A 15687-nucleotide genomic window follows, 5' to 3' on the forward strand; every position below is an offset into this window, starting at 1 on the left:
TTAAGTAATGACAAACGTTATTGAGCAAGTACGTAAAAATGTCAGCAAGTACATGAACTGTGTCTTACATGGATCCACACCAGTAGTCTTCTAATAGTGATTTATAAATTGAGCTGTCAGGTTGAATTTAGCAGTAAATGACAATTTGGCATCATTTGCCTTTGTGTGGTTACATCACTCATTGTATGTATCTTGTTTGCATACTGAAGTTGCTGCAGTGGTTGCATCTTGTTTTTACAATAGTTGCATAGATTTTTAACTAGTCATCTAACTGGCTGCTTGATATTAAAACCTCTGGAAACCACAGAGATTCCAAAACAATGCAATTCATTTGAGATTTCTTTCTTTTGGTTGTGTGTGTGTGTGTGTGTGTGTGTGTATTTGTATTATAACTAATGTTATAAGCAAGAATAACATATTTTCTAGACTTTCAGACTGCAGTATCACTGAAGAAGGTTATTCAGCTCTGGCATCCGCTCTGAGATCAAACCCTTCACACCTGATAGAGCTGGATCTCAGAGGAAATGATCCTGGACAATCAGGAGTGAAGCAGCTCAGTGATTTACTACTGGATGATTCCTGTAAATTAAAGGTCATCAGGTAATAAACCTTGAAAACGTCAAACTGAACCACAGATGTGAAATCAGTTGTATATCAACAGAAATTGGACCAGTGTGGAATAGGATTAAATTGCAAATCAGAGAAATTCAACAGGCAACAGATTTTGTGGCAAAAATAATGCAAAAAACATACATGGTCTAAAATTCTAATCTTCTTCTTGTAGATTTCTGAAAAGTCCTGCTGCACAGGAAGCATGTGATTATCTCACCGAAGTTCTAGGTACAAGTCCATTATTACTGAAAGAACTGGATCTGAGTGAAGATAAATTGGGAGATCTGGATTGGGAGAAGCTCTCTGCTCTTTTTATGGACTCTCATAACAAACTGGAGAAAATTAAGTGAGTGATGTTATACATTTATAACTCTTGTTTTGATCAGAACTGAAGTGATTTACAGATTTATGCAAAAAAAAATTTTTGAAAAAATATGAATCTGACACATTTTTACAGCAGTTTAATTGAGTGGATGTTTTCATCCCGAACATAACAAAAGGGTAATGAATTTTAACAATGCACAAGGGTTAACTTTCAGGACCTAAAATGCAAGCCTGGAAATACAAGGCATTAAAATGCAACCACTATGAATGCAATGCATTCTTTTTTTTTTTCAGTTTGTGCTATTCAGCAGTACTCTCCTGTTATTCCAAGATTGCACCAGTGTAACCGGCTTGCCGTTTAATATGTCTTATGTTTGTCATGATTTTGCACTGGTTCCATGCAGTCTCAATGCTCACCAATGATCGCCAAGCTTTAATTAATATTAAAAGTCATATGGGTGATTACCCTGGATTGTGTCCCGTTCTGCATTTTCACTCTCAATCCTCGTTCAACCAATCTACGCTGGAGTGCACTCGCCGTTTAACGTGCTGTGTTCCTCAATTAAGGAAGCGCCACAGGAAGAGAGGTAATCGTGGTGGTGTTTGTGTGAGAATCAGCAGGGCAATTGCGTCTTCCATACAGTCTTTGATGGAGTTTTCTCTGGATAATATGAGTTTGGAGGGTATTCACCTGTCGCGACATTCACGGGATTATAGTTTACATCTCACGGTTTCCCCGGTTTTTCACTCATCTATTTTTTTCTGCTCCTGCACGTTTACGGATTCGTCAAAGAGGAGTAAACGGTTCAAATCTTTGCCAAGTGAACTTCTCAACATTTAGCTGGATCTGAACTTGTCAACACAGCCTCCTTTGAATATGGCTGTAATGGATTAAAACTCCATGATCACGGGAGGAAGGGGTGGGAACCGGCGGACAATCAAATAGAAACTTTAATGACAAAATAAAGACAAAACAGACATACACAAATTAAAATCAAACACAACTAAAAACCCAGGCCTGGTCCTCTCTCGTCCGTCACTGTCATTGCTCCTGTTTTATATCCTTGCATCTCCTCCGTGGGACTCGAGACCGGTGGGTCAAGCAGGTGTCGCTCATTTCCAATCACTCCACCGGCCTTGCTCCTGTTCCCACGGCTCTCGGCCCCGCCCCACTTGTCACAATGGCCTTCGTGAACACTGGGTCTTTTTGCAATAATACTTTCATTCTACGTTACTTTTTTATTCGTTGGGATCTGAACATTTTGTGCTTGACTGAGACTTGGGTCGGTCCTGGTGAGTTGTCACCTTTTGAAGAACTTTGTCCACCGAACTGTTGTTTTATTAGTACCCCAAGATCTGCTGGTAGAGGTGGTGGGGTTGCAATGGTTTTTAAACAATCACTTAATATTCAATCAGTTTCTGTTCAAACTTTTTAATAGTTTGAAGAACAGTGTGTGCCATTACAGTCTAATTCATCTATGCTGTTCTGTGCTCTCATCTCATTCTATGCTCGCTCTTGGACAGGCGTGCCGTAAAGCAGAGAGGAGATGGAAGCATGATCATCTTACTGTATCTCTTGAGATTTTTAAAGATTGCTTGGTTAAGTTTCAGAATGCTGCTAAGTCAGCAAGTTCAAAATATTTTCAGAACTGATTACTGCACACCTGTCATAGACCTAGGGCTTTATTCTCCACAATGATTTCAGTTATTAATCCGAAATTCCTGTTCTCTAGGGAGCCATCAGCAGGGCTCTGTGAAAAATTTCTGTAATTTTTTGTAGACAAAGTGAGTGCCATTCGCTTATCTTTTACTTCAGAGCTCTCAGACATGTCTTTGAACTCACCTGGTAGTCCATTTTTATTTTGCCATTTCAACATGTCTCTTTAATAGACATGTCTATAGTCTACTAACACCTCACTGGATGTTGTTCCTTCCGTGATCATAAAAGCAGCTTTTCCAGTAATTGGCCCCAGTGTCCAAGTGTTGATTAACTCATCTTTGGAAACTGGTGTGGTTCCAAACTGCTTTAAGGTCCTGACTCTCTGTGGTCATTAAAAATCCCAGGATGTCTTTAGAAAAGAGTAGAGGTGTGACCTCTGCATCCTGGTTAAAATTCACCCATTGGACTCTGACCATCATGGCCTCCTAACAATCCACATATCTGTTGATTGGCTTCATCACCTCTCCACCAACAAGCTGGTGTGTGGTGGGCATTCTGGCGCAATATGGCTGCCGTCACATCATCCAGGTGGATGCTGCACACTGGTGGTGGATAAGGAGATACCACCAGACAATGTAAAGCGCTAACAAGGTTTGGATTAAAGTTGTTTTAACAATTTTTGGCCTGTTTCAAAGTTATAATTTTTTGTCAAAGCTTTTGGAAAAAGTTGTGCAGTTACAGCTGATCACTTTCTTAAATACAACTAATTTATTACAACCTATTCAATCTGGTTTCACTACTTATCACAGTACGGAGTGTTCTTTGCTTAAAGTGTTCAATTATATTTTGGTTGCAGCTGATAATGGTAAAAATGCAGTATTGATTCTACTGGATCTTACAGCTGCCTTTGATACCGTGGATCATAATGTTCTTATTTGCCATTTAGAACATCTGATCGGTATCAGGGGCACAGCCTTACGAGGGTTCAGCTCATATCTCAAAGATAGGTCTTTTTCTGTAGAGCTCATCATCTGCCCCAATTATTAGTGGAGTACCTTTAGGGCTCTATTCTGAGACCGCTTCTTTTTAACTTATAAATACTCCCTTTGGGGGATATTATCAGGAAGCACAATGTTTCTTTTCTTTTATATGCTGATGATACACAGTTGTACCTCCCGCTAAAAGCTGGTGATTCCATTCAACCACCACTGTAATGTATCTCAGTTGGTTATCGCATAACTTCCTTTAACTCAATGAGAACAAAACAGAAATTATTGTTTTTGGTTCCCCAAAAATAAGAAAGGATATTATAAAGGAGCTGGGCAATCACTTCCCCTCCATTTCCTCACAGGTTAGAAACCCGGGCGTTATCATAGACTCAGAATTATGTTTGTCCAAACAAATTAATTCTGTCGTGAGGAACTTTTATTTATTTATTTATTTATTTACCAATTACAGTCATCTCCAAACTTCAACCGTTTTTGTCTTTTCAGGATTTAGAGAAGGTTATTCATGCTTTTATTACGTCTCGTTTAGATTATTGTAATTCACTGTACTCAGGTCTTCCTCAGTCATCGCTTTCACGCCTTCAGTTGGTACAAAATGCAGTTGCAAGGCTGCTGACAGGGGCAAAGAAATATGACCATGCCACTCCAATTTTGGCTTCTCTTCACTGGCTTCCAGTCCATTTTAGAGTTCAGTTTAAGATTCTGTTGTTTTTTTTAAAAAGCTCTTAACAAATCAAGCTCCATCTTATCTTTAAGATCTTATTATCCCTTTGCCATCTACCAGACTTTTAAGATCAGCTGACAGGGCTCTTTTATCTGTCCTTCGTTCCCATTTGAAAACTAAGGGTGGCATTGTGGAAGTCTTATTCTTCCCGAAGGAGGTTTCAGGTGGCATTTACACATGTGCATATCTGCTTAGGTACACATGGAAGATTTAGAGGTGGTTGTTACCCCTTTGCAGGGATGGCAGAGAAGTCTGCCGGGAAACACAACAGACATGGAGTTTCCAGAGGTCTGGATGTAGGTGCCAAAAGGTGCCCCGATTCTGAGTAAGTTTCTCCTCAGAGGAATCCGCCAAGTGGGGCTGTCATGAGGAGCATCAGTTCCAGGAACCAGGTCCAGACTTCCTTCTCATCCTCCCTGACATTGCCCAGTTTATTTCCCCACTTACTGGGGGAAACACATATTTGCGCAGGCCCCCGGCCAGCTGTGTGCCAGTGCATCCATGCTGAGTTTTCGCTCATTCGGGGAGTAGTTAAAGAAAACTTGACTCCAAAGGAGGAGGTGGTGGGCGAGTTGCGACATGCGACTGGAGTGCATACCACCTTGCCGGGTGATGTACACAATGGTCACAGTCACCTTGCTTGCCTCATATGCACCCTTTGAAACAGTTCAAAGCAAGGCACACTGCTAACAACCCTAGGCAATTGATATGCTGCTGCAGTTAAGGGTCTGTCAACACCCTAAGACTACATGCCCATTGTACAAGGCATCCCAGCCAGTGGTGGAGGAATCCATGTGTAACACAACATGTCTTACCTACTCCAGGGGCCCTGTGTGACAAGCCAGTGCCGTGCCACTACACCCCCTATGGGACTCGGCCATGGAGCCAGTGCTAAAGGGGTTTTAGATGAAGCAGACCCAGGGGTGTGATCACCGCCGCAGCTTCCATATCACCCAGGAGCCTTTGTTTTAGAGTGACTGCTGTCCTGCCTTTGAATGAATTTAAGCAGTTCAACACTGACTGAGCACGTTCCTCTGTAATGTTATTCTCTTTTTTATTCTCTCAGCATGTCCACAACTCTCTGTGCTCTCTTGGGACCCAGACACAGCCAGAGCCAGACCACAAACGCGGACATTGCATGACCCAGAGAACTCATGGTGACCTTTGTTGCTTGAAGCGCAAGGTCAGTTGCAGTTTGGAGCTCTTTCAAAACTTCTGGATCATGACCACCCACTCATGCAGGTCATTCAGTACTTTAGCCTGGTGGACCTGCACTAATGCCATAGCATGTAGGGTGGAGGCAGCTTCTCCACAAGCCGCATAAGCAGTGCCAGTCAGATTAGACGAGTATCTACAGGCCCAGGAGGGGAGATGGTGGTGGTATTATGACACAACTGCATCTCTACAAACCGCTCCACTACAGGGGATCTCTGTATACCCCCAAGCTGCACCAATGTCGAGAGTGTTGAGGGAGTAGGAGAACACAGGCCGGTTTCTGGCAGTAAAAGGTGCTGTCCACAATCTAGTGAACTCCTCAGGCACCTCTGGGAAGAAAGGCATTGGCGCAGGGTGCTGAGAACCAGCACGAGCCACCCCGAGAAACCAATTGTCCAACCTCGAGGGCTCAGGACATGGTGGAGGTTTCCACTGGAGCCCTACCCTCTTGACAACCCAGGCAAGCATAGCTAGAACTCAATCAAAGCAGAGGCACTGGAACACTGCCTCTTTTGAGGAAGTGAAGCCTGGTCCGTAACTCTGAGGTGGTCATATTCCATCAATGAGAACATGACTCATCAATGACTGTACAAACATCCTGTAGTAGTAACACACTCTCCTCTATGTGCACTACACTCTTAGCCCAAATTAGTTGACTTTACTAGATCATTGCGCGGAAACCCGTTGCACGAAACTTTTTAAGTTTTGACCCAAATTGAAACTAAACAGCCCTTTGTTGAATTAACATAGAACTTTAAGTTTATGCAGTAGACAAATCAAGTTTACATTAGTAGTCATTACTCAAAATCTTAAGTTCATACCAATTATTATTTGGAGTATTCTCTAGGTTGCATAAATAACTATTTTAAGTTACAAATACAAAAATATATATTAGCAAATAACATTAACAAATGTTTTTAAGTAATGATAAATGTTATATTTATGTAATGTCAATGTAATTAGACATAGATTGAGATATTTTTTCTATGAAACATTTTTTAAAATAAATTGAAAAACAATAAAGGAAAACAGATTTCAATGCACATTTTTTTATTGTTTACCAAATAAATGGTAACATGACAATGCATTAAACTCATCCACAGGACAGGTAAAAATAAGCTTTGAAAGCATTTACTAAAAAATTTTAACTCGGTTGTGGAAGAAACATGAGCACACAGTATTCAACAATATATGCTATATCCTTAGAAAAATTGTGTGACACATTAACTGAGCACTAACAGCACTAATATGCAGTGACAGAACACACTTTAATGTCTTATACAACAAAACACAAGTGGATTCTCATGGCAGCTTCACGCATTTCCTTACATTGTAAGGTGATTTTTCATGAAAAGTACCTGTTGGATGAACTGGAATGAGTTTTGTATAGATTTAGGGAAGTTGAGATGGAGTGTGTATTCAAGTCCATACAGAATGCTCGTAGCTTTTGGCAAATCGTCAATATTTTCCATCACAACTTCTCCTTCGGTGATGGTCTTCAATAAGGCTGGATTGAGATGGAGAGAAGATGAGAGCCTTTATGCTCAATGAGGAGGATTCCAAAGAGTCCTAAAAACAGAGAACAATCATGGAATTTCTCATTACATAACCATCAATAATGTTAAGCAATTTGTCACGACTGCTGGAGTTATGTCTTCACGATTTTTTACAATTTTGGTAACATGGACCTTTAATGCAGGAATAGAAACTTATGATGTTACTGTATCTACAAGGACCACAGTTTCAGCAAAAAACTTTAAAGTTTACATTTCAGAGGTTTTATAAAACACAGGGACTAAATGATTGTGTTTTTATGTTCTTTTAGATATTCTGAGAGAAAAAAAAGAAGTTACTTACAAAGAATACTTTGTAGATATCTGTAGGTTTGTGGCCAAAGACGATCGGGAGTCCTCTGAGCACCAGAGACATCAGTTGGCTCTTTAGTCTGTTAGGGAGTAAAATTAATCACAAAAAGAGAGAAATGATTACAAGAAAGCAGAACCAATTAAGCACAATTTTGATTGCATTACACAACCAATTGTAAACTTTTTGTGATACATTTTCAGTACTTATGCTATTAAAAACTATGCAATGCAAGCCTTTCATGAATATAGACCAACCTTGATTTGATGTGAAAGCTGTCAACAGCTGCCCAATTTCTCCTAGACTGAAATATCTCAGTTAGACTAAGTCAGTCAATGATTTCATGCTTGAGATTCTTGCACACAAACACCTAAAACAGAGGCGGGGAAAAGTGTTACGTTACAAGACTAACGTTAACTGAAACTTTCAGCATAAACTTTTAGCATCAAAGCATAATCCTTTAAGCTCAACAACTCAGTTGCAGTTACTATAAATACTAGACATGATAATATATCAAAAAGACAAGCTAACTTAGCTTTAACAAAAAGCTAATTGATGCACACATGCTAATGTTAAAATACTGAAGCTAATGGTAATGAAATGTAAATGTTACATCTAAAATGAACATGCAAACACACTTGCTGAACTTATCTTAACTATGAACCGAAAGAAACATCGATTTGAATATTAGCATTATAGCTAAACTGTGAATCAAAAGAAACACAGATTTGAATATTAGCATTATAGCTAAAATGTGAACCGACAGGGGAAGCTGTCGATCTGCACATTAAGACTACTTTAGATTTTACTACAGTAACGCTGTCATCAAGCTGGTCTTTTGGATCATCAATTTTCCCAGAAAGATGAAGATATATAAGTTAACACACTCACCATTACATACTGCTTTCCAGTCCATCGTGTACATCATCAGCCGGAATCTTCACAGCTCAAACATGTTCAAACGGGGCTCCTCCCCTTGCAAAATCTCATCATGTTAAGCTATCTCTACTTGACATAATAACTGCATTCAACATTTCGTCTGAAAAGTTCACACAACTAATTATATTTAGTAATGTCAATGTTTTTTACAAAAACAAGAAAGAATAATTAATGACTACTAGAGAAGATTATTTAAAACAAAATCCGGGTTTAGACACTTTTCACACACACACACTGCTGTGTGTACATAATCTGACAAAAGACTCAGTAATGTGTTTACATGCTCATGCACTACAAATCATCCTGCACTGTTCCCCATGCAGCTGCTTGACTTATGATGTTTCTCTTTGCACATATACAGTATTATGTGAAGCATTCGTATAGTCTGTATTGTTCAGTTTATGTATAGGTAAACATTTATATCTAGTATATTCATAGTTGTTAGTTGGTTAGTTATGTATAGGTACAGTTTTTTTATGTAAATGTAAACTTTGTGGTATATAATGCACATTTAGTAATTTCTGAGTCAATTTAAAATGCCAAATCATTGTAGGACATGACAGGCAAATCTTCCAAAAACTTGAATGATTATCATTAAACTTACCTATTTTCTTTTTCTTTCTCCCTTCAGTTTGTGTAGATGCAGTATTACAGAGAAACAGTGTCACATCCTTACTTCAGCTCTGAAATTAAACCCATCGCACCTAAGAGAACTGAACCTGAGTGAGAATGAACTAAAAAACACAGGAGTGAAGCACTTGTGTGATGTACTGAAGGATTCACACTGTAAACTGGAGAGATTGAGGTGAGAAACATACAAATACAAGAATTAAAATACTTAGTCTCTTGAACACTCTAAAGTAAAGGTTTTTTTATGTTTTAAGATCTATATACACAATTTCTAGAAAAGATTAAACTATTTGCATGCTGTTTTCTAATATCTTTATTGCATTATAGTATTATGTCTATTAATTCATCACACTATTAGAAGGCCTACACTCTATTATTATCTGATATTTATTTTGTAAATATGTAAATGTCACTTTAAATACAGTCTCCTCTGCACTGCAAAGTCAAATTTGTGATGCTGAGTTTTGAGCATCTTGCTTCCATTAAACATAAAGAATAATACAAAAGTGTGTTTAATGCAATACAAATGTAAAGTTATTAAAGTAGGTAATATACAGTATTAGGCTGTATATAGTAAATAACCTGTTTTCTTTTTATCTCTTAAGAAAATAACAAGGGAGATCAATTTCATATACAAATTTATAAAATAATACAAATTGTAATTCTGAAACATATTTAATAATCTGTTATTATAACATAATAATCTGTCTATAACACAGTCATGAATTTGAAGCATAATTTTTTTATGTTGGTAGACTTTCAAACTGCAGTGAAGAAGGTTATAGGGATAATATTAAAATAATAATAATAATAATAATAATAATAATAATAATAATAATAATAATAATAAAAATTGTAATTCCTGAAACATATTTAATAATTTGTTGATATGTGATCTGTAGCCCTAAAGTACTAAAAAAACACACACACATAAGTTGAAACTATAAAACAGTCACGAACTTGAACCATAATATTAATTCAAATTTATTTATTTTAATTATTATTATTATTATTTTGTTTTATGATGGTAGTCTTTCAGACTGCAGTATCACAGAAGAAGGTTATAAAGCTCTGGCTTCAGCTCTGAGATCAAACCCTTCACACCTGATAGAGCTGGATCTCAGAGGAAATGATCCTGGACAATCAGGAGTGAAGGAACTCAATGACTTACTACAGGATGATTCCTGTAAATTAAAGATCATCAGGTAATAAACAGTGAAATATTTCAAACAATGTTGCATGAGGTATTTTTATTTAATAGGAATATCATAAATTGAAGTAACTTGCAATTCAGAGATATTCAACAGACACACAACAGAAGCTGTGACTACATTATGCAAAAACATAAATTATCTTCATTATTATCTTCTTCCTGTAGGTTTTTGAAAAGTCCTGCCGCACAGGAAGCATGTGATTATCTCATTAAAGTTCTAGGTACAAGTCCATTACTACTGAAAGAACTGGATCTGAGCAAAGATAAAATTGGAGATCTGGATTGGGAGAAACTATCTGCTCTTTTGACAGACTCTCATAGCAAACTGGAGAAAATTAAGTGAGTGATGTTATACATTAATAACTCTTGTTTATCATTATTAAAGATCAGATATAAAACCCTATTGATCCGGTGTGTGTTGAATATGTCCTGAATATTAATTAACTATTTTTTATTCTGTTCAGTCTGAGTAATTGTAAGCGAACAGAGAAAATCTGTTCAGTTCTAGCTACTGTTCTCTCCTCCAAAACCACCTTGAAAGAGATAAACCTGAACAACAGCCGTCTGCTGGACTCAGGAGTCAAAGTGATCTGTGAGGGACTGAAGAATCCTGTGTGTGAGCTGAAGATACTCAAGTGAGTACATTTTACCATCAGCTACTCTCAACACCACAGCAGTGTGATCAGTATTGCACATTGGCAGATTATGGACATAATATATATATATATATATATATATATATATATATATATATATATATATATATATATATATATTAATCTTCACCTCCAGAAATAGGAAAACGTAAGATTACCAGTTTATAACTAAAATTAAAATGGAAATGTGTTAACTGTATTTAAATAAAAGCAAACACATCAATAAACTGAACTAAACTCAAATAAATATCTTAAAAACAAGTAAAAAAAAAATTAAAAATAGCACAAATTCATTTGTTTTTCCTAAGCAGTATAGTATAATTATTGCCAAATATTCATCTTTCTTTAATTAAACGTAAGGAATGTACAAAATTGTTTAATGCAATACAAATGTAAAGATATAAAAGTAGGTAATATACAATATTAGGCTATAGTTGTGATAAAGTTATTTAGGGGAAAGAAAAAAGTCAGAGTCTGAGGAAAAAACTGAGACTTATGGTAATTTATTCAGGAATTAACGGTTTCAAACAACGGTGCATCCACACGCATAAAAAAGTAAACATAAATTCACATCACTAAGGCAATATTATCTTCCGCTCCACAGACCACCATCCACGAGTCCTCGGTCTGTCTCTCTCTGTGCCACTTCCATTTCCCAGCGGCCTTTTACAGTCTCCCCACGTCAATCACTGTAAAGAGAAACAAGAGAATGCAGTTCTGCACTTGACCTACTTACTCACTGCTAACCCCGCTAAACCATGCCCCCCTCGACACATACCCCACCACCAAACTCATCTTCACATGAATATGAACAGGTGATACACACGTTGATGAGGTTTATTGATGAAGTTTGGCTACACAGTCAATCGGAGCACTGTGGATGCCTCTCTTACTTTTTTTTTTTTTTTTATAAAGTTTCAACATCATTTAGATTTGTCAAATATGTATTTTAGAATAATTTTCATGGATTTCTCATCTGCTTTTAATACTGTCCAACCTAACCTTCTTTTAAAGCATCTTCACAATTTAGGTGTTAGTAGTTGGTTGATTTTATGGATCAAGAAATAAAAAAATAAATAAAATAAAATGACCACAGCGTGTTTGTATCAATAATGTCATGTCAGACTGCTTGGTTTTAAATACTGGAGTACCTCAGGGATGTGTATTATCTCCAATATTATTCTCTGTATATATCAATGCACTGCAGTGTGATGATGATAATTGTGCCATCATAAAGTATGCTGATGATAAGGCACTGGTTTTCTCTCAGAAAGAAATTAATAGCCCTTCATATTTTGAGTATATCAACATCATTATTGGTTGGCTTGATAGTAGTTTTTTATATCTTTATATTTGAAAGACAAAAGAGCTATGCTTGAGGAGTCAAACAAGAATAGAAGATACAAGTCCATATTAGATACAAACCCATATAAACCAGTTGCTATAATCATGGATTAGTGTAAGCTGTGTCACGCCGATATGCTGTTTACGTTTAGACCAAATCACAACAATGTAGGAAACAGTTCTGGCATGACACAGCTGACACAGAACACCATAGGTCCAGCAGATATTCTCCAAAATGGCACCAGGGTGATGCAGAGGAGACAAATTGTTAAATAAAGTATTTTTTTTTCGCACAAAAAGTAGTCTCATAGCTTTGTATGATTGCGGATTAACCACTGATGTCACATGGATTCATTCACAGATCTCCTTGCTATGTTTCTGGACTTGGGAACATTTCATTTGCATTGCTGTCTATACACGGTCAGACAGCTCTCAGATTCCATTGAATCTTGAATCAGGAGAAGCATAGCTATATCAGAAGAGAAAATAAATTTAGTGTATTTGAGGTTTTATGATTTAAAAAACAAAAACATTCACTGAAATAAATTTTATAATAGATTCAATTTTTTTTTCATCTTTGCTCTAGACTTTCAGACTGCAGTATCACAGAAGAAGGTTATAAAGCTCTGGCTTCAGCTCTGAGATCAAACCCTTCACACCTGATAGAGCTGGATCTCAGAGGAAATGATCCTGGACAATCAGGAGTGGAGGAGCTCAATGATTTACCAAAGGATCCAAACTGTCAACTGAAGACACTGAGGTGAGATGTGAAAAAAATATAACTGTGGAAATTTCTCATGGAAAAATGTTATGTAGCATCGCAAATAATTGTGTCATCACCAGCTAATTATGCATTTGCTACCCTTTCTTATCTGCTTAATTCCAGAAAGATCTTGATGGTCATTTAATTTTGGAGAATTATGATCTAGTGTACTTTTGCTTTGTTGGACGTTTCAGTCTACTTTTGTACTAAAATAGATTTTCCCTTGAAAAATTGTGACTTTTTGACTTTCTTTTCAAAACAATATTTGTGTATTTAAATGTTCAAAGTAAAACTGTTAAAAGTAACTAGAGCTTTCACTACAAACAATGTTTGATAACCTTAGCGTGTTTCTGCAAATTCCCTTCTGCAGGTTTTCGGGTCCTGCTGCAGAAGAAGCTGAAACTGAAGTCCAGGGTAAAAACCCATTACTCCTGGGAGAACTGAATCTGAGTTTACAGGAACTAGGAGACACACGAGTGAATCAGATTGCTGCTTTACTGCAGGATAAACACTGTAAAGTCAACATACTGACGTGAGTATTTTAAATTATTTAACATGTTGAATGACTACTAGTAATGTAAACAAGAGGTATTTTGCAGTTGTCCTAGTGCAACTTCATAAAGTAAACAAAGCACATGGAACAATTAAACAGGCAATTAAAAACAAGTACAATTTAAATGCTACTGTTTGCATTACTTTATTTTGCACTAATCAGTTGTTTCACAAGGTGGAAACACTGTCTTTGTTTGTTAATTTGATTACTCCTAGATCATTTGGTGGTTCGTTGATTTGCTCAATACCTTAGTCGCGGTATTGAAGGTTGAAGAGAGCGTTGGTCTTTCACTCCCCCCACCTCCCTGTTGCTCTCTAACTATTAGGCCATGACTGTGCCGTCATTGAAGTGAGGAAATGGTTCTGACTTGGACCAAAGACAGTTGAGCTAGTGATATGCACATGCATGAACAGAGCACTTTGAATGAAGGGGAAAATTAATGTTTTTTATGGTTTCTTATGGATAATGAAAAAAATTTTTTTTATATGCTTTAGATATGTAAAACATATGTTTCTCACGTCATTTTTGGGAGCTTTAATACGGTAATGTAATTGTGTATACGTTACATTATTGCATAAATATGAAAACTGGAAATAACTGGAAAATAACTGTCCAAAAGAACCGGTTTCCAGAAAAGAATCAGACTCCCTGTTTGCATGAGGCTATGGATTACAGGTAATAATGTTATAAATAATGTTCAGTTTCTTTCAAGCCCCTTTCACACTGCGATTCTGGAAAATACACGGGTAATGTGTCCTGGCAATTGTTCCCGGGTCGCTAGATTTTGCACTTTCACACTGCCAGTGATTTCCCGGAATATTTGCGTGCTTTCACACACAACCTGTAAACATAAAACCCGTATTTTGGTATATCTCGATATACGATATATATGTCGATATCTTTACAGGAAAAATAACCCCCCAAAAACTACTTCAAAAACAAATATGCCAAATATTACGTTTAGGGTCCTATGAAACGTTTTATATTTTTCTTCACCATATGTTTTATTGTTACCTAATTATGTGTTTTAGCATGTATAATTATTTAAATGCATAAAAAACAACTTAATTAGTTAAAATGTGAAATGTTTTTTCCCTTCAGAAATTCTGTGTATTTACATTTTTCTGCATGGGCGTAGGTTTGGTCTCAGCTTTGGTGGGGACATCCCCATAACCCCATCCAACAATTATTTTGTTGTAAAATACCAGTGATTTAATGGTGATTTAGTATAACTGTATAATCTCAAAAATGCACTCTCAAAAAATAAAAATCTGAGACTGTGTAATGCTGAACAACCAAACGTTTTATTAAAATAAATTATTATGTACATTAGTATTTACACTAACAAAAAAATAATAATAATAAATAAATCTGCCACAAAGAAACAAATCTAAATAAATAAATATAATAACCTTTTTCTATTATAAACACTATTTACCCTCCAGTACACTCACGTTTATGTTGACTGCAAGATTCTAAGTTAAGGTACAGGCTAATTGACATTCAGTTACTTGCTAACGTAGCATTCTATCATCCTGGGTTACGCATACTATCACCAGTTAATACTATTTTCCACAGAATCTGCATTTGAAAGCCTGGTCAGTCACTACTGCTAGTTTTTATTTTTGTGGCAAGCTAGTTATTTTGCTTACTTACGCTCTGACTCTGCTTTATGAAAAAGCTTTTTTGTCCCCTTTCTTCTTCTTGGGTGGCATCTACAAAGTAAGGGGCAAAAAAAAACCCGGAATATTAAAATGTTTTACTCTGGCCTTTGTGTGTGGCAGAGAGACAGCCCTTGTAACTTATCGTCGACATCGTCAACATGCGTGCGCACACACACCACCCACTCGCTGCTAGTGCAAGCACAAAAGTAGTCCCGGCCCATGCGTGTAGCCTGTCAGATACCCACCGCCAATCAAATTATGGCGTTTCTTGTACTGTCGTCGTCCTGGCCGTTAGAATCGATCCAAATAGCAGTGCAAAGATCCAAATAGCAGTTCAAAGGAGTTTGCTAAATATTGGTGGGGACAAATTTGTCATCTCAAAATATTGATAGGGACTAGTACCTAACGTCCCCCCCTAAACCTACGCCCATGTTTTTCTGGTTATCAAAGGAAGGCATAAAACATTCATTTAATTTATCTTTTAATTATATAAAATTAAGCAAACTAAATTTTTTGGTAA

At 36.9% G+C, this 15687-nt stretch overlaps 1 protein-coding gene and 1 long non-coding RNA gene across 3 annotated transcripts in view; one reads left to right on the forward strand and one right to left on the reverse strand.

Moving 5' to 3' along the window:
* LOC113073901 (NACHT, LRR and PYD domains-containing protein 3) overlaps positions 1-11678 on the forward strand; it is a 79072-nt gene extending 67394 nt beyond the window's left edge. Inside the window, exons 15-18 of the mRNA XM_026246646.1 lie at positions 10006-10179; positions 10353-10526; positions 10652-10822; positions 11448-11678. Coding sequence (XP_026102431.1) covers positions 10006-10179; positions 10353-10526; positions 10652-10822; positions 11448-11538 — 610 coding nt within the window. The 3' untranslated portion in view covers positions 11539-11678. The remainder of the gene's footprint in view (positions 1-10005; positions 10180-10352; positions 10527-10651; positions 10823-11447) is intronic.
* Positions 6260-8655, reverse strand: LOC113073904 (uncharacterized). Of its 2 annotated transcripts, none has more exons than XR_003280565.1 (4): positions 8307-8655; positions 7663-7775; positions 7400-7487; positions 6260-7111 (listed from the first exon to the last, which is right to left on the reverse strand). It is a non-coding gene; the product is annotated as an uncharacterized LOC113073904 (long non-coding RNA). The 2 variants fall into 2 exon arrangements; XR_003280564.1 differs by having other exon boundaries at positions 8297-8655.
* Positions 11679-15687: the final 4009 nt, after the last annotated feature.

This window comes from Carassius auratus, unplaced genomic scaffold (assembly GCF_003368295.1).
Source record: "Carassius auratus strain Wakin unplaced genomic scaffold, ASM336829v1 scaf_tig00013228, whole genome shotgun sequence".
NCBI classification, from domain to species: Eukaryota; Metazoa; Chordata; class Actinopteri; order Cypriniformes; family Cyprinidae; genus Carassius; species Carassius auratus.